Source organism: Amphiprion ocellaris, chromosome 1 (genome assembly GCF_022539595.1).
Source record: "Amphiprion ocellaris isolate individual 3 ecotype Okinawa chromosome 1, ASM2253959v1, whole genome shotgun sequence".
NCBI lineage: Eukaryota > Metazoa > Chordata > Actinopteri > Pomacentridae > Amphiprion > Amphiprion ocellaris.
Genome location: NC_072766.1, coordinates 13,536,262 through 13,555,516, shown reverse-complemented (window position 1 = coordinate 13,555,516; position 19,255 = coordinate 13,536,262). Strand labels below are relative to the sequence as shown.

General features: G+C 38.0%; 2 protein-coding genes across 3 annotated transcripts; one reads left to right on the top strand and one right to left on the bottom strand.

The window, feature by feature from the left end:
* Positions 1-811: 811 nt before the first annotated feature.
* slc38a7 (solute carrier family 38 member 7) lies at positions 812-13,671 on the top strand. 2 transcript variants are annotated; one of them, XM_035942682.2, is made up of 13 exons: positions 875-902; positions 1,975-2,059; positions 2,259-2,726; positions 3,720-3,773; positions 4,701-4,845; positions 5,395-5,539; positions 6,801-6,899; positions 7,067-7,124; positions 7,236-7,350; positions 7,642-7,789; positions 8,476-8,675; positions 8,766-8,817; positions 9,560-13,671. In XM_035942682.2, exons 3-13 carry the CDS (start codon positions 2,472-2,474, stop codon positions 9,660-9,662), a joined length of 1,374 nt encoding a protein of 457 aa, XP_035798575.1. In that variant the 5' UTR covers positions 875-902; positions 1,975-2,059; positions 2,259-2,471; the 3' UTR covers positions 9,663-13,671. The 2 variants fall into 2 exon arrangements, with proteins under 2 accessions (XP_023153491.1, XP_035798575.1); XM_023297723.3 differs by lacking the exon at positions 1,975-2,059 and having other exon boundaries at positions 812-902.
* On the bottom strand, positions 11,716-18,105 carry si:ch211-122f10.4 (Cathepsin A-like protein). Its single transcript, XM_023297725.3, has 11 exons — positions 17,804-18,105; positions 16,423-16,534; positions 16,199-16,336; positions 15,936-16,094; positions 15,707-15,798; positions 14,662-14,746; positions 14,437-14,580; positions 14,206-14,339; positions 12,954-13,116; positions 12,766-12,855; positions 11,716-12,675 (listed from the first exon to the last, which is right to left on the bottom strand). Exons 1-11 carry the CDS (start codon positions 17,968-17,970, stop codon positions 12,592-12,594), a joined length of 1,368 nt encoding a protein of 455 aa, XP_023153493.1. The 5' UTR covers positions 17,971-18,105; the 3' UTR covers positions 11,716-12,591.
* Between the last annotated feature and the right edge of the window lie 1,150 nt (positions 18,106-19,255).

Sequence of the window (19,255 nt, the reverse complement as noted above, 5' to 3'; positions counted from 1 at the left end):
GAGCTGTTTTACTGTGCGTTTTTGTTTATTCTCGAGCAGTTCCTAACGTTTTCCTTCCTGTTTAACTTCTGCACGCTTACCTGCATGTTTTTTATTCCAAGGGATAGTTTATTTTACTATGCAACTTCAAGTTATCTTATAGGGATTAACTTAAATTTCATGTTTCAGTTTATTAAGTTACCTTACAGATAAATCAGAGTAAGTTCTAAAACAATCATTTTTGTAGTAATTACGCATTAAGGAATAGGTATTCAGTCCAGAGAGGACCTTTGTTTCTTCACCAAAACAATGTTTAAAAGGGTGATATCTGATGTTAAACTGAGAGATCTGATTTAGATTTATTTTTAAGATTAAAAAAAAAAAAAAAAAATGCAGATATGAAATCTGAAACGCTTCACATTTTACAAACAAAGAAAGGCCTGTCTATTCCGGCTAATGATTCTGTGTCGGTCTTGTTTAAACACTTCTATATTGTACATTTCTGAAGGAAGTTGCAATTAAATCACTTTGAAAATAAAGTACCACTTGTTTTTTAGAGTAGGATTGAGTTTGGGTTTAGCAGACATTTAACTAATAATAATATAATATAAAAAAATAATAACAATAAACTATATATAATATGAATATAATCATATGATAATAACAATATAATAAAAGAATAAAAACACACAAGACTTTTTATTGGCATATTTTAAAACTATAAAATCTGAAGTATTTGTCCCCTTTAATTTGAGGCGTTTGCTCGCTCAGTCAGTTGACGTTAGTGACAACAAAAACTACAATTCCCACAATCCCAAGCGACGCCCAGCTGCCAGTCACGTGATGACGTGTCACATGCTCCTCCGTTTCCTACCATCGACAGTACACAGTCAGTCAGTCATTCCTTGAGGCGGAGGCTCCAGGTAACGTAACGACTCATCAGCAGTTTGTCCTTTTTCATAACTGAACATTACAGTGAATGTAAATATTACGGAGATATTTCAAAAGTTCACTGTGTTTGGTGGAAACGAGCTTCGGCGTTTTCCGCTGTCAGTTTGCTGTCTCGTCTGCTAGCTAGCTATTGTAGGACACAACAACAAAGGGCAGAGCTGCGTTGACAAATGTTATTGTTACGTTAATGAAAAGGAAAGCTCTAATCTAATCAAGGCGGAGTATTTTCTTGTAGGTTGTTTGTCCGTGACGAGGAGCTGTAAATGAAATTGAGATCAACAGGACACCATCACCGCTTATATTTATTCCTGGTAGCTTTATTTATCGTGCTGCACTTTCTGTTGAGACTGTCAGGGCTTATTAGTGATTTAAGTGATGGCAAAGATTAGTAAAATGAAAAAATGTCAGCTAATTATCTCAAACTGGGCATTTTTAATAAGATTAACTTCCTGTACACAAAAAGCATTGATCATTCAGCACAGGGACATGTTGGATTTGGAGACTTTTGAAACTGCAAGACTGTTTTTTACAGGTTATAGTCAGGCTGTGTACTTACAGCTTTGGAAATTATTATTACACTCTTGTTGTCTTCACAAAATCAACACAGCAGGCTTTCAGCATCAATAATTCTGTTTTAATTCTATCTCCTTGTAAAAGACTTGAAAAAATGTCTGTAATACATGTATAACATATGATTGTATGCATACAGCAAATTAGGTTTAAAACACGTGTTCAAAATTCACACACGGCCAAAAACATTTTTTGAGTCACCATTATTTTGTGTGTGAGCAAAAGTAAGGTTAACAGTTAATCTAAACGAAATTATCACTCAACAATGGCTAAAGGAGGAGGATGACAACCATCTTGTTACTTAACAAAGAGAGATACAGCAAATCAGCAGAACAGCTTTGCTTTACAACCTTAACAAGAAAACACAGAATCATTCCACCAAACACACGGAGGTCTGGTCATCCTGGAGTAAAGGTATATGCAGTTTGCTGTCATGTTAGTCCAACTATCAGTCCACGTTTCTGTCTTTTGTAGTCGACTGCGTGTGGAGCTCTTCCACTTCCACTGAACCACTGATGATCAGAAAGGATTTAAAATGAGCCAGTAGTTCAGGTTTCATGTGAGTCATACACCTTGTATACTGACTAATGTAAAACTACACAAGTCATGTTCTTGCACCAATTAAAACTCTAAGCTGTTACGTCTTTTTGTTGCTACTTCTTGTTTCTTTGTAGTCAGTATGTTATTATAATACAATGCTGTTCAGTTGTAGTTCCCTAATGCAAGTAAGTCTAAATGCAACCAATATTTCTTTACAGATCGATCACCAAATGGCTCTACCATCACGCTGTCACTGTTGATAACTTTGAGAAACATCAGCCGCCTCCAGACTGCTGTGGAACTTAAGGACTTTCAGCTGCAGTCTTTTCTTGTCCCTTCACTCAGACATTCTCATCTAATTTAATTTAACTCAGAAGCGAATTTTCTGGGCTGCGTGAGGCTTTGGAGGCCCAGCTCCAGCCTGTCCACTCATGGCGATCAACACTGATGTTGAGGACTGGGGCGGCGTTGGCAGCAATGACTCTGGAGAGAGGGCGTGGCTCCTGCAGAGCCCCAGCGTTGATTCCGTTCGGCATCCTGAGGCCGACGGCAGCAGGAGCGGAGGAGTGTCGTCTTTGGGAGCTGTGTTCATTGTAGTGAATGCGGCACTTGGAGCAGGTCTGCTCAATTTCCCTGCAGCCTTCAATATGGCGGGAGGAGTAACTGCAGGAGTGACGCTTCAGATGGTGAGGAGATCCCAGTTACATACTGCACCTCTTCTACAGGTTGTTTCTTGCTGTGTGGAGTATGTGTTGAAGGCTATAAACATGTAGTGTAATGTAATAATTGGGCTGTACGTTTGTAATTAGGTGCGTAAAATCATTAATAATGACAGCTGCTAATCAGGCATTAATAGAGACCAAAGGAGTGTCTTTATTTCATACTGAACATATATACACTTACAACACAACAGAGAGAAGTAAGCATTTTGGCGTCAGTTCAGTTAAGTTCAGTTTTATTTAAATGGCACCAATTCACAACTTCTGTCATGTCAAAGCACTAAACATGGTAAAAAAAAAAAAAAAAATATGCACAGAAACCCAACAAAGTTCCCTTTGGATTCCCTTTGATCAAGCACTTGACAACAGTGGGAAGAAACAAAACTCCCCTTTACCAAAAAGAGCAGCAGAACCAGGGTCAGGGAGGGTGGGAATCTGCCTCGACTGGTTGGGGTGAGGTTGAAGGGTAAAGAGAAGAGTATAGATAGAGAACAGACACACAATGCACAATAAACACTGGGGGGGATGGTAAGGTCAGTAACTCCAGTGTTAAGAGAAGCTGACTAGAAGTAATATTTCGTTTTTTGTCATTATTTCCTGAAGCTACTATATGAGCATTTAAAATATAAGACTGGGGCACCCAGGTAGCTCAACAGGTTGAATGGACAACCTATAAACAAGCAGCAGTCATGGGTTCGATTCCTGCCCATGGCCCTTTGCTGTAGGTCATTACCCTGTTCTTCTCCCTGTCTTCCTCTCACTATGTCTGTCAAATGAAGCTGCAAAAAGGCCAAAAAAATATTTTAAAAAAATGTAAGACTGAATTTTTCTTCAATAAGTGCACTTTCCTCTGATTGTTTGAGCCGACAACAGTCTACAGCATTTACTCTTCTTACCAACACAAAACCTACAACAGACGATGTACAATAACTAGCCTCTTCCTGTCCCTTTGTGTTTCAGTTTATGCTGATCTTCATCATCAGCGGGCTGGTGATTTTAGGCTACTGCTCCCAGGTTTGTGTCGCTTCAGAACATCACACTCTGACTGCCTGAATGTCTTTACATCCATTTCCTGCTGTTCCACATCTTCACCATGTGCTATAGTCGTCTAACTCCTCAGTATTTTCTTTCACTGGTGGTTAAATCACTGGAGCAACATTCTTGTGTAATAACATCTTTGTTCTGTGGTTGTATTCCTGATCAGAAGCGAAGACTTTCCCTTCCTGAATCGCTCAGACATGCTTACATGCTAAAACGCAGTGAAGAAATAAAACCAAAGATGACTCAATATGAGTCAATAATGATTCTGATGCAACAAATTATATATTCAGCAGTAGGATGAACTCTGTCTTAAATTATACAAGTTTGATTAAACAGCCTGAACTTAGTTTCTCTGTAGCATTCAGCTGAATGTAAGCAGTCAAATGATTTCCAGAAATTCCAAAATTTTAAAACAGAAATGGAATATTTTAGCCGTATTTGTTACAGAACATAAATGCAATACTGGCACTGAAATTGAACCATGAAAAAAAGTATTTTAATGGCTAGATTTTAACTTTTAGTACTATTAAAATGAAAGTAAAATACCCAAAATGTAAGTTTGCACATAACAATGTATGAATTTGTATGAATGTGACACACACACAGAAACATCACCTGTGAGCTGCAGCACTACAATTTACAAATGGAGATTATTTTGACCTACGTTTTCTGCGACTAGCCTGTATTAAACTACTACTAAATAATATTAGGATTCTTTGGCTCCATTACTGTGTGTACTGGACTCAGCATCTGTACATAATGAAGTGAATGTATGTGTGTATGAATAGTGAAATTATTATTAATGATCTTTTTTTGTGTAAGTAGAAAAAAATACTATTTCACCACCTTTACTGCTGAAACTATGTCCATGTTTATGAATTGCTTGTCTGGTTTCTTCAGGTTAGTAATGAAGGCACCTATCAGGAGGTTGTTCGAGCCACTTGTGGGAAAGTCACTGGCGTCTTATGTGAAGTAGCCATCGCTATCTACACCTTTGGCACCTGCATCGCTTTCTTTATTGTCATTGGAGACCAGCTGGATCGCTGTAAGTGTATTTAAACTGTTTCTGTCTCATTATATCACATGATTAGACTATTTTTTTTTTTATCTTAGTTGATGTTTTCCTTCACCTTTAAAAGTTAAAAAAGCCATTTCTCTGTCAGCACTTTTTTCTGTCACCTACGTTTACATTGACTTTTTGTCCTTGCCCGTGTTTGAACTGGTAAAGATATTTAGTGTAGCAGTGTCTTAAGACTGTGGCATCTTTAATGAGGGCAAAGAGCAGCAGGGAAGACACCACTCAGCTGTTTCGCTCAGTAAATGTCTCTTCTCATGTGACCCGCTTGTACATTTCCTTCCACTGAGATGCTGACAGTTAAAAATTCTGCCTGGGTCAGTTGGTGACCTGCTGCCTGCTTTCAGTCCTTTGAAATGAATGAAATGGTTGTGACTTGAATTATGTACTTTGGTAAATCTCTGCCATGTGTAAAGCAGTATACAATTAAAGCCCTGTGTGGCACGCAGGGCATTTCACTGCCTCCCTCTGTTTGTGTCCTTCTCTGAGATTTTTTGTATTTCCTGCTTTTTGTTGCAGTGATCGCTGCGATGGCTCATAACACAGACGGTTCAGCCAGTAGTTACTGGTACACTGACCGCAAATTTACCATCGTTGTTACTGGGGTCCTGATTATTCTCCCTCTGTCCATCCCCAAAGAAATTGGCTTCCAGAAATACGCCAGGTACAGAAACCTTCCACAGTCCAGCTACAGCAGGGGTGTGAAACATGCGGCCCACGGGCCAAAACTGGAACCTCCAGAGGGTCCAATCCAGCCCGAGGGACGACTTAGTAAAGTGTAGAAATTACAGAAAAGACATTATCTGCAAATTGTAAATTTGTAAAATTATAAATTTTAAATAATTTCTAGACCATGACAAGTTGTTTTGATCATGAAGTAAAATACTGGATTGTTCATTGTTCTTTTGTCGTTTTGTGTCTGGTTTTTGTAATATTTTGTCTTGTTTCTGTGGCATGTTGTCTTTTTTCCGTCTGACTTTTGTCTCATGTTTTTGTTGTTTTGTGTTTCCTTTTTGTCTCGCTTGTGTTTATAGTCTTATTTTTGTCATTTTGTTTCTGGCTTTTGTCATTTTTCATCTCGTTTGTGTCATTGTGTCTGTAATTTTTTTGTCGTGGTTTTGTCGTTTATCCCTTTTTTTGGGCACTTTGTAACTTTTTTGTCTAATTTTTTGCCTTTTTTTGTTTTGTTTCGTGTTCTTTGTCTCATTTTTTGTCATTTTTTTTCTCGTTTTTGTCAGTTTGTCTCATTTTTATAATATTTTGGTTTTTTTTGTCTTTTTTTGTCTGACTTTTGTCTTTTTGTGTCTAGGTTTTGTCATTTTGTGTCTCATTTTTGTAATATTTTGTCTTGTTTTTGTTGTTTTTTTTGTCTTTTTTGTCTGTCTTTTTTCGCTTTATGTCTCATTTTTGCCATTTTGTGTCTCAATATTTTCTCTTGTTTTTGTTGTTTTTTGTCTTTTTTGTCTGACTTTTCGTTTGGATCATGAATGAATGAAATATTATATCGTCCAGTTCCAGATACCTGTGATTCAATGTTTTGTTCTTCAATAGAAGCTCTGATCTGTAAGTTGTAGTGTGTAAATGATAAACTGAGGAATAATGTTGTTGAAACTGAGTTTATTTTTCTTAAGAAATTTCAGTTTGTTCATGATGTTTTATTAAAGGATAATTCCTTAAATGTGAACATTTTAAGAACATACTTTTTTGCACTAAAACAAAGGAAAAATTTGGAGTTGTCGCTATTTATAGCTTACTATGCTCTGATTTTATTGGTCCGACCCACTTGAGATGAAATTGGGCTGAATGTGGCCCCTGAACTAAAATGAGTTTGACACCCCTGATCTACAGCTTATTTTCATTCTAAGAGTGTTTGTTTTTTCACTTTTACCTTCCACAGTAATAATTTGAGCTGTTTTTCCCTGCAGTGCACTGAGTGTGATGGGAACCTGGTATGTTACCATCGTGGTGATTGTAAAGTACATTTGGCCAGATAAAGAGGTGACTCCAGGCTATGTTCCCACTAGGTATGACCTGCTCACCCTTCATGACACGGACCTTACGCATTACAGTTAGCAGCTTTTAAAAAACTTTTTAATAATTATTTTGGCACTGACCAACTCATTCAAGCCGAACATCTGCAGCCTCATCACCTTGCTTTGCTTGCGTCACTAAATCGTTGTGTTCGTTACAGTTCTTCTTCCTGGACTGCGGTTTTCAATGCAATGCCCACCATATGCTTTGGTTTCCAGGTACCTCCTCATTTACTATAATTTGCAATTTTAATAATGATTTGAGTTTAATGTTGGTGAATTATATCTGTCTCATCTCCTGCCGTCTGGTCTCTGTCTCTCTCTCTGCAGTGCCATGTCAGCTGTGTGCCAGTGTTCAACAGCATGAGCAGGAAAGAAATCAAACCTTGGGGACTTGTCGTCACACTCAGCATGATAATCTGCCTTTTTGTTTACACAGGAACAGGTACTAGTGTTACAGTCTTACAATAACTGGCTCTAAGAATCAATTTAATAAGTTGCATGTTGAAGTTACTACACAATTAAGCCATCATGATCAATTTTATGACAGTATAAGTTTATTTCAAGCTTCAGAAAATGTGTCCACAAGTTGTTCTAAACCTTCAAGACATTGCAGACAGTTAAAATATAATTTTACATAATGCTGATAACAAAAAAACACTATTGTGTAGCTGTATTTCTTGTCAGGTGGCTTGTGACTGACTGTCCGTGTTGGGTGTGATTTGTATTTGATCAGGTGTGTGCGGCTTCCTGACGTTTGGCTCCAGTGTCAGTCAGGATGTGTTGATGTCGTATCCTCCTGATGACATCGCTGTGGCCATCGCGAGAGCTTTCATTGTCGTCTGCGTGGTCACCTCCTATCCCATTTTACACTTCTGTGGCAGGTAAGATACAGTAGAAATAAAGTGTCATTGCTGTTATTGATATTCAAAAGTCTGAAACATCCAATAATGACATATAAGATAACAGCCAGGCTTGCCTACATTCACTTGTGACTAAGATCTACACTAAGTGTGAAAGAATAAAGTCGTCAGTGCTTTCTGGAGGACAAACTACTGCATTGTCTTGTTACTAAGATAAGATAATGTGGTCTGATGTATCAGCCTACCTCTTTTTTCTGTTTTTGCTTACTTTACTTTGACTTACTGATGCACTAAGATACAAAAATACCTGACCTTATTAAAAATATCAGGTATTTGCTAAATGTGATTTACCTGCATTCAATGCTGTTTGCAAGCGATGGTAGTATTGTTTTTGTCCAGATCTAAAAATAGTCTTCATCTCTAAACTTCTCTGCACTTCAGAAAAGTATTGTTTTACAGCCTCATGTTACCTCACACATAGAGGAATAATTCGGATCGGTTCAACTCATACAGACTCAACATTTTCCTGCTGCTGTGAGCTTTAATTTCAGATATACCCTGAGTATAGGTTTCACAGTCTATATCTATGAGATAAGCAGGAGATTAATGCATCCTGACTGTGTAGTTTGGACACTTTCCTTATTTTACAGCGTAGTTTAAGTAGCAATTTCTTCTCTACAGTCTCATGCGATCATGTGTCTTTCCAGGGCTGTTATTGAAGGACTTTGGCTGCGTTTCCAAGGCGAGCAGGTGGAGGTATGCGTGCGCCGTGAGCAGAGGAGAAGGATCCTGCAGACGCTGGTGTGGTTTGTCGTCACCCTCGTTCTCGCCCTCTTCATCCCAGACATCGGCCGTGTGATCTCTCTGATCGGAGGATTGGCAGCCTGCTTCATCTTTGTCTTCCCCGGTAACAGAGTCTTCATTTGTGCACTTGATTTGGATTTCTGTGCAGTTTAATGTCACACATTAACAATGAAATAATTCTTTAACTTTTCAGGTTTGTGTTTGATGCAAGCCAAGCTATCAGAGACTGACAACCGATCTACAAGGTGAGATGATTGCTGATGTGCTTTTGTGGAAATTGTTTTCTTTACAGCGGCAGGTACACATGTATTTGACCTCAAGAGGGCCTCGATGTGTGTGAAGTATGCATGTTGTGCTTCTGTAAGTGGAGCTGATGGTTGGTTGCTAGGTCATAGTTGGCCTTTGCTATTCAATAAATAAGATGGATCAAACACAGGGTTTGAAAAGAAATTACTTAAATGTACATTATCATGCAAATGGGGTGAACTTTCACTGTGTCCACAACAAACAGGTAGTAATAGACACAGTGTTCATTGGAGATATTTTGCTGGAATCCAAAACAATGAGCTAAAAGAGATCAGAGTTCCAGTGACAAGTTTTATACTTTTTACTGTTGAAGTCATTCATCAAAAATGGCAATCAGACTCTCATTCCAGCACTTCTAATGTATCATCACAGCTAAAACTTTTGACTGCAGGATTCATGACTCAGACGTCATGACAACATTTTAGATGCCATGTATGGGTCCAGAAAACAGGGATTTTTATAGATCCTCATTAATAGATGAATAATCAGCAGTTTAAGCAGGAATTCAGAAGTTAGTTGATTAGTTGTTGCCTAAAAGAATTCTTTGTTTCAGCACCATGAACAGTCATTTTTACAGTAAAGATATGTGGCTCATTTTTCATTTCTAAAAATGTTAAATGCAGATTCCAGCAAACATCTTTTGACCAGAATGTTCTTTAATGTTGTTTTTCTCTCTTACAGCTGGCATGGATTGGTCGTCTTCGGTGTTGCCATGGTTACACTCGGAGCTTTCATCTTTGGCCTCACAACAACAAACTCCATCTATCAAGATGTTGTCAACTAAAAGGAATATTTCCCCCCTCGAGACAGCGCTATCCTTGGTAACACAGACGGAGGTAATCACTCAGACTTGTGCTGCTGTTCTGGACTGCTGGATGACATGCAGCATCTCATGACACTCATTTAAAAAAAATAAAAAATCAAGACCACTACAGCTGTCACATCATCTCCTCCATACCAAGTTAAGACTTGAGAGTGTTTCACTCAATCAGGGAGTCACCGCACGGACACCGACACCGACTTCAGACACTCTCATTTTTATCTCCTGTCCAGTTTAAATAGCATGTTTTCGACAGTGTTGTCATTCCACAGGGACTCAGACTGTCCTCGCCTGTCTCGGGGCGACACATTCCTGCCCTGTTTACGAGAGCTGAAGGATTATGTATAGAAAGGTTTTAGAATCAAATTGATTTTGAAGAATGAAATTGTACCAATTTGTTTATTTTAACTTGCATGTCAAAGTAATTGTTTCTCATCAGTGAAAATTAACCAGCTGTGGTTCCCATCCACAGGTCCGTGATCTAATCCAGGTTCAGACTTCATGTTTGTGCTGTTGAGTTTGTTTCTTGTCCAGTGAAAGACTGAATAGAGTGATGAGTTGACACACTAGGTCACAGCATATGTACTGGATTTGACTGACAGAATTACAAGTCCGGTCAGTTCAAGCTGATTTGGTAATTTACAGAAATGTCTTCTACATCAACTGTGAAGTTTACAACTATAAGGACAAAACAAAGTAACGTATTACATTGGAAGCAGACTTAAGAATTCATTTATTTATTTTTTAATTTTGTTAGTTTCTTTTATATTTTATAGGATTACAGTAAAAGTAGTGTGAAGGCGCTTACGATTGGCTTTAAGGTTTGATCAAACAAAGCTACTTAGCTCACTTAAAGCCAATGTGAACAACAGTAACTGCCAGTCAGGCTGAGAAGTACAGTCTGTGTGTGAATCTGTGGGGCGTCCACAACGAGCATCACCTCCACATTCAGGATTTGAAAACCCAACTTCATTCAACAGAGCTGGTTCCTCGTAGAATGAGTTGGAGTCTTTGTGCAAGTGTATAAAAATAGATGTAACCACAGAATTCAGTTTTGCACAATAGTAACAGTGCACTGGTTAGAGATGGTGGACTTGCTGGGATGAACAAGTCAAACTTCAGACCTCAAGTTTCAACCTCAAGAATGAAAAGTTGATAATTATTGTTCTTTTAGTGCCTAAAACCAAAGTGTGAGCTTTCTTTTTTATGCAGCAATGTCCAAAACCGTGTCTGCTGAACACTAAAGAGAACAGATGTTGAGATCAGTCGGTTTCCAAGTTTGTTTGATTTCATGACATGAAATTTGTCTTTGAACCAAGCTGCAAAACAAGGAAAATGGTCAAAGGAAGACATGGTACTTTAGACTAAACTGAGATTTTTTCCCCGTTTTATTTTCGTTTAATGAGACTGTAACAGAGCCAATAACTTAACTGAGGATGTTGTGCATGTTTTGATCCATAATTCAAATGAGATTTAAGACTTTACAGTCCTGTGTTCTTCCTGATTTAACCCACTGAAATAAGGTGTTTTTACTTTGCGAATATAAGGGACAAAAAAGGTAAAAGGGATTTTTGTTTGTCAGAAAAGCAATTATGTTGTATTAGTCACACGACTAAATACAGCGGCACATTCATTATGACTTAGAGGAAGGGAAAGAAGCTACAGTGAAAGCAGTAATCATGTCTGTGATCAACGCAATGCAATAGTTTTTATTTTTTTCAATCAGTGTCGTAATACAAATTGTTTTTATGGTTTGGTGCTTAACTGTGTTGAAATTTTTATAATTCTTTTACGTTGGTGCTGCAGATCAAACGTTTTCTGGCTAGAAATATGGATGGACATTAACTTTTTTCCAAGAAATCTGTTCATCAGAATCATGTTTCCATGTTGTCTTGCAAAACAGGTGACTTGAAAACATGATGTTCATGGAAAGTTTTAATGGAAATATTTTACGGATCTACCAATGATACTCTCATAAATGAACTGTAATTAAGGCATGTGAATAAATCTGACAATCCAAGAGTTCAAAGCATTTAATAGAAAAAGACCAACACAGGTGGAGTCGCAGTTTTGATCCTGGCAGTTTTAGCAGAAGCAGGTTTTGTTAAAAGTGACCACTTCATTAACTTTTGCAACAAAATACACAAAAAAACATCCAGCTTTACATCAGTGCCACAGACAACAGCTTCATAAGATTGTTCAAAGTTTAGTCAAACATCTGGACACATGGATAATTTCTCTGGCTGTGAATTCACTACACTTGAGTTTTACTGAAACAATGAGATAAACATGAGTTTTTCACATCTGTATTGGTGAACACTGTAGGATGTGTTGTCCTTTTACACATATGTAGTTTCCCAACATATAATTTGAGGGCCAAGTCAGTCTGGTGGCATCAACCCAACAGAGCAAATGTGTTTCACTTGCTAAAGACAAGATTGAAGGCTAAATAGTGGTTTACACAAGGTATTAATATGGTTGTTTTTCTCCAGTTTGTTCATTTGTCTAATGCATAGAGTTGGGCTCATGCGGCGGTGGTAGTCCTAGTTTACATCTTGTTCTGTTTGTGCTTATATTCATTTCCCTTTTAGGTCAAACCTCATGTGGTCTGTCCTCCTTAGCCCAGCCCTGACAGCCTTTATTAAAACAAAGGACAATATATGAAACAGGCTGTAATTCCTCCAGTGTTCACCCAATGGAGATATAGCGCCACCAAATTTATCGGCATCTAAAAAGTCAACACACTGAACTGTAAGAGTTGGATGAATTCTGAAAAATACAATTACATGTCCCAGCAATCATTTTTTTCCCCTCTACACTGACTTCCCTGAGTGAAATGTACCATCTAACAAGTGATGAGTGCAGGTGTATTATAGAATGCGGTCATTTGTACTCAGTAAGGGCCATTTGTTATGAAGGACTGGAACATGTGGAAAGCTGGACTGGGAGCCCACTGAGGAACCATGTGACCTGCACCCTGAAACACAGAGGAAAGCAATATTTTACAGAAACAGTCAGCAGTCCTCAACCTGAATCAGGACCGCCTTGTAAACACATTAATGCATACCTTCACCGTCAGAAAAGTGATGTTTCCAAACCGTTGATAGAAACCAGCAACCTGGTCGTCATTAATCCAGGTTTGGTATTCAGTGGTTGCCTGTGAAGAACAATTTAGTACAATTAAGCAGAATTTCTCATAGTTGTGTGATTAAAAAAAATACATAACTTGTAAAACTCTACTAGAGTTAAAGCTACCTTTATGCCGAGGTCTTCCACAAACCAGCGGTCTCCCAGGAAGTTGCAGGCCATGTCGGTGTCTCCGTTGTAGACTAGCGCTCGCAGGCCCAGAGAGAGCAGCTTCAGATACACATCCTTCACTGTGGAGTACAGGGTTGTGTACTGCTCTCCAACAACGTCACTGCAACAAAAACGGTTCATCATCATGTATCTTAATACAATTTAACAGACTCATTTATATTTACAAAATCACTCCTTTCTAGTCATCTTGAACAGGAAAATTAGCTATTCGGCCTAAAACTCTTTTCTGTACCATGCTGTAACTATGTTTATTTCTGCTGTAAAGTCGAACAGATCTACAAGGATTGACTCACTTTTTGAGTTGGCCTCAAGTGGCCATTTGAGGAACTTGGCGCTTCCATGCAGCATAATTTTTTAGCCTTGCAGGTTGCAGCTTTTGGTAAACATGTCACTGACCTCCTGCTAAACTGTACTCAGTCAAGAGGGGAAAATGCCTCCAGTTCAAATTAGCAGGTTGTAACAAGCTGACTTTAATTCAAACTATATGAATGAACACCATATTAGACATTCGACTATTTGAATCTGTACACAATTGAAAATATAAACTACTGAAAGAGGAAAACACTTTGTAATTTGTTCTGCCTTGAAAATATCGCCTGTTGTTTGGTCAAAGGCACATTTGACCTTTAATAAACATTGAAAAATGCAGCAATGACACTATGTGAATGCTTGTTTTGACTATAATCTCCACATTTACATGCTTACTTTATTGGTTATTAAATACATATGTCAATAACAATGCTAATGTAAAAATAATGTGGTAACTGAATTACTAGTGAAAGATTACTTCATTTTGTGAATAGACTGATAAATACGATTGTAGTTATGAACTACTACATCTTTATTTTCTTCATAAGTCTCTACAACATTTTTTGTTCAGAGTGTTTTTTTGTTATTATCAAACCCATCTGTCTCAAATTGCCCTCAAACTTAGATTTAGTACTTTCAACAAGCTAATTAAGGGCTGCTGACAGTTCCAAATTCAAAAAATGTTACACATATTTGTCCTCAGTTGGCATGATGAGGTGTGCTGTAATGTTGTAAGTCAAAGAGTGCCCCCACACTGGAATCATTGCTGCCTTTGAGTAATTACAAGTCAAAAACAGCCACAGGGAGGACCTAAAGGATGTGGCTTAATGATTCGTGACACCATAATCATCCAACTGCTTCATTATTTGCTGTAATGTACCTGCAGATGTCCCAAGGTGGCAGTATATCAGGAATGTGTAGAGCTTTCCTCACATCGCCTCTGTTCAGCCAGTTCATCTGAGCCGTGCTGTTGATGCAGGGAGGGACTTCTTTCAGAGACACTCGACCTGAAAGCTATATTAAAGATGTTAATTATTAATGCCAACAAGAAAAATGAAGAAGAATTTGAAGCACGGGTGCTTCACTTCAAGCAGCCCTTGTTCATACTCACCTTGAGTTTCTCAGAGTTTCTCTTGGAGTTCTTAAACAGATGACTCATGGTCCTCTCATAGCTTTTTCTGTAGCCTTCACAATCCAAGTAAAGGGCATATTCATTTAGTCCACTGTTATACACAATACTAAAGGCCTTATTTACCTGAAAGGAGACAAGGAAGGCAAATATGAGGAAGTCACGTAAGAGCACCAGAAATTCCCTGCTGAATCTTGTAACACATACCAGTATCCTGCAGGTCTCTGAGCTGGAGTTGTAAAAGTCACAGGTTCCGTTGTTGCAGCAATTTATGTTCAGATCGCGCCACAAACTGCACATAAAACACAGCAAGAACCTCTGCATCAGCTATGTGCAGCTTAAACCTGGGGTTGGTGACCAGATGACCACTTCTGTCATATCTCTATATAATGCAAGACATTAAACTGCTGTCTGTTACACTGATTGTAGTAGGAAAATAATTTTTAAAAATAGCTAAATTTGGCATTCACAAAAGAAACTGGTGTACAACAATTCCATGGTACAAACTAAATGTATATAATAATTTTATTGTCTTAGTGTACTATTCCACTAATGGTATCCTCCATTCTTAATTTTTCTCTGGCTGTGAGCTTTTTCTCTTTGTGTGTTGCACCGTGGAACAAAAGTATCCAAAAGGACATTCAAGAGTTGTGTTTCTTTAGCATGCAAACTAACATTTTTGAGTATATACATCTTAATCAAAAATAGAGCAATGTGAAGCTCAAAAGCTGCTAATAATTGGTACTACTACAACAGATTGCGCTCTTGGTAATTCCAAGAACATTATTTAGCAGGAAGTATGGTGTGAGTATACATCTATGTAAAACATTGCACCATATTTTGACAGTGACCTATTTTTCTTTAATTTAAAACAACCATTGATCACAAAAGACAAAACTGCTCATGATTCTAAAGGGAAAATTCAAACACAGGTACTCATACAAACTGACTAATAAATGCACAAACCACATGACTGTAGAACTTGTATTTCCAGTCTTTCACTTTCTAGACTGAAATACTTGACAGTCAAAAGTCGCTTATAAGATCTGACCGTTGATCTCTCCTCCCTCTGAACCCTCATATTTATCCTCTGTCATGATCACATGACCATCATAAATGCAGCACGTGGAGCCAAAATGAACTTTAAGTTATACATGTTGCATGTAAACTACCACAATGTCAATACATGGTATTGCTTTTCGTACATGTTCCCTCACTGGAAAGCAAACAAGCTGAACAAAGAGCCACTTACTCTTCTCCAAAGAGGCCGTGATAGTAACCAAAGTGGATCAAAGACTGGTCATTGAGAGCAAAGCTGCTGATACCATTTCCTACCGCAAAGCCCTGAAAAGGAGTCCAAAAATAAATGTTGAGTTGTTTTAAACCGAGTCAGGAAGCATGTATGACTAAGAATAAGAGTGACATCATGAAACTGCATTCTGGAAGTGAGGCTGAACACAAGTTTGCATTAAGCACGTCACCTGGAAGTTGATTTTGGTTTCTCCTGTGGCCACACGCAGGCTGAGCGTCGGTGCATAAATCCCACCATAACTCTCTCCAAAGATGAAGAACTCATTCTGAGTGAAGTTTGGGAATTTGGCAAAGAAACTCTGCAGGGCTTTGTAATTATCATCAGCGACCTAAGAGAGAACAGTTTGATACAGTTTCTTAATCAGTATGGACTCTTGCCGTTTCTAAGTTTTTCTTTGCAAAATGCATTATTTATTCAACAGACTGAGCTCACCTGGTCATCATTGGTGGCATATTTTTGGTCATCAGAGTAGGAATATCCAACTCCTGCAGGAGATTCAAGATACAGCACGTTGGCAATCTTGTTCCAGCTGAAAGCGTTCTCGTACAGTGTGGCTCCGTCATCATTCACCTGAAAGACAAAGACAACACTGTCTGTCTCAGAGTCACTGTGATTCAGTGTGCAGGTGTAGTTCTGCACACATCGAGCCTGCTCACATGAAACGGTCCGTTCTCTGACAGAAATCCATCCAGGGAGCTGCAGCCTGGGCCTCCATTCAGCCACAGCACCAGAGGGTCTTTGACTGGGTCCCTCTGAGACGTCACAAACCTGCAGGAGATCAGGATTAATGTCAAACACTGCATCATACTGAAGGAAAATGGAGAAGACTATGTAGCCTCATTCAAAACTAAAAATGACACTCTGAGCATGTGCACAACCAAGAGTAACAATATTTTTTTTGTTTCAAATAATCAAATATTTTTTCTTTAAAAACCCAATAAATGTATAAATCAGGTTAAAGCAATCTTATACAATTTGAGTCCTGAGCTTCACAGACACAAAACAAAACTGAGAGCACAGATCAACAGGGATTTAACTGGTTCAATATGTTTTTGTTGGGCTTAGATGACCTTTGACCTCAAGCTTGGATCATGAGGACAGTTTCACTGGATCTGCAGTAAAACACCTTTTCTTCTAAATCCTGAGTGATGAAGGGTCAAAGGTTAACGAACTCGTCCAATTGGTTTGTCAGTGTGGTTTATGTAAACACGAGGCGACACCGTGAATATGAATCATCAGAGTCGGTATCAGAATCTGTTTTTGCCAAGTAGGTTTTCACATATGTGGTAAACATCTGCAAATAGGAAATTTAAAGAAGGATAAAGGATGTATAAAAGCAAGTGTTGAATGTTAAACAAAATAAGTTTTACAAGAAAAACAAGAAGCAAGAGTTAAACTTCTATAAAGTAATAAAGTATTTACAATGTTTTTTTAAGTGAGACAGCTGTACAGAGTATGCAGGAATGTGCACATTATTTGCCTGGGAAGGTAAATAGTCTTCCAGTGTGTGCTGTCATACAATTACATTATTTTATTATGTTGTAAAATATGTTTATTGTGTCTATTTTATTGGATTTTTTTCATTTATACTGTTGTTGTGTCACTGGGCTACAGGAACCTTTATCACATGATTCTTTCTCAGGTGTGATTAAGTGATTTTGGTTGGATGGATCCTGAGGAATGTTTTTGTCATAAAGTCTTCTTTAATCTAAGAAGACACACACTGCATATGTCATATGAGCAACTGATTTGATAAAACTGCTGTATGTTGGATGAATATCGTAATCACATGTATACTCAACCATTCAGAACTTCAGATGTTTTATATTTCTGTGACTCCAAAACAGTTAAGTTTTAAGGATATGTCATCTACTGAGCTATATTTGAAGTTTGCTACAAACAACAAACCCTATGTGAGCTTTTCCTAGAGTTAGACACAGTTTGACTGAATGGACACATGTTCTCTCTTTTACTTCACACTGAGATGCAGCGTGGAGAGACAGGAAGCACAATTATTTCCCACATCCCGCTTCTTACCAGTAATGTAGAAACTTCCCTTGTCCTGCCTGCAGGTATCCAGACCACTGTCGGTAGTTGGGTTTAAACATCATCCCGGGCAGGTGAGTCACCTCATCAGGAGCGTACTGAGCCCGGCAGCAGAGCTGAAACCCGGCCAGCAGACACAGCAGCAGAGCGGAGAGCATCACGGAGCCTCGCTGAAACTGGACTAGCTGAAATAAAACGCTCTTCTTGTCGGGTTCAGGACACGAAGCTAGTTTGTGGCACGAACTTCCTTCACCGTCCTCAACTGCAGCTGCTGGATGGTCACATGACTGTTACGGTGAGTCACGTGACCAGCGCCTGACTTGAAGCGGAAGTCCTGAACAGCAAAGTTTAGAGGGAGGTGTGAGTAGTTAGTTAGACAACAAGATATAGGGGTTTGTTTATCCGTCAGATTGCGTCATTACGCCTTGAAACCTGCAGAACTTACTTTTCAATCAAACATATGTACAATACATCACAGTCCCACTGTCAGTACATCAACAGTAAATATTCATAAGGGACTATTTATAGTCAAATTTATATAGCTGATCAATTACTGTACATACTAAGTTTCAACATCATAAAACGACGAGGACTCCAAAATAATGTCAGTTTCATGTGCAATATTTAATTACAATGGACAACATATATAACATGCAATATTTTATTTAGTGTGCAATATTTCATTATCATGAGCAATAATTCAATTTCATGTTCAGTAATCCAAACATATGTGCAACATGTCAAGTACGTGTGCAATATTTTAATTGCATGACAAAAATTGCATGTGCAATATTTCAGTTTCATATGCAATATTCCAACTTCATGTGCAGTATTTCAATCTCAATTATGTGAAGCTTCTATCTACTTGATGACACACTACGTGTCATATGATGCAAAACTTTCAACTGTCTTTTACACTGATTGCAGCAGTAACACAACAAAAAGTAGTTATAGATATTTTTTATTTAGCATTTACAGATGAAAGTGGTGTACCCCAATTTCATTCTACAAAATAAATGTACACAATGTCATTGTGTGCTATTTGACTGATGATATTCTCCATTCTTTATTTTATTTTATTTCATTTTTTTTTTGAGGCTGTGAGCATTTTTTTTTTTTACCTGTTATACTTCGAGACAGCCCTAACATTAACTGTTTGCTTTGGGCAGTTCAGGCTTTTAATTTCGTCTAATATTACTTTCAGTTCAAGTTGTTTTTGTTGATTTCATTTTTTTGCTAGTTTAATATATATGTATTTATTACAAACTTTGCTATTTGATATTTTCTTGTTATTGTTATACAAGTTTCTAATTTTTGTGCTAATGTCTTGCATTATACTGAAGCCTCCATACTTCAGTGTACTACATATAAAATAAAAATGCTGTTTTTATTATTTTAATAACTTTGCCCTTTGACTTTTTAAAACTTATTTTTGATTATTTC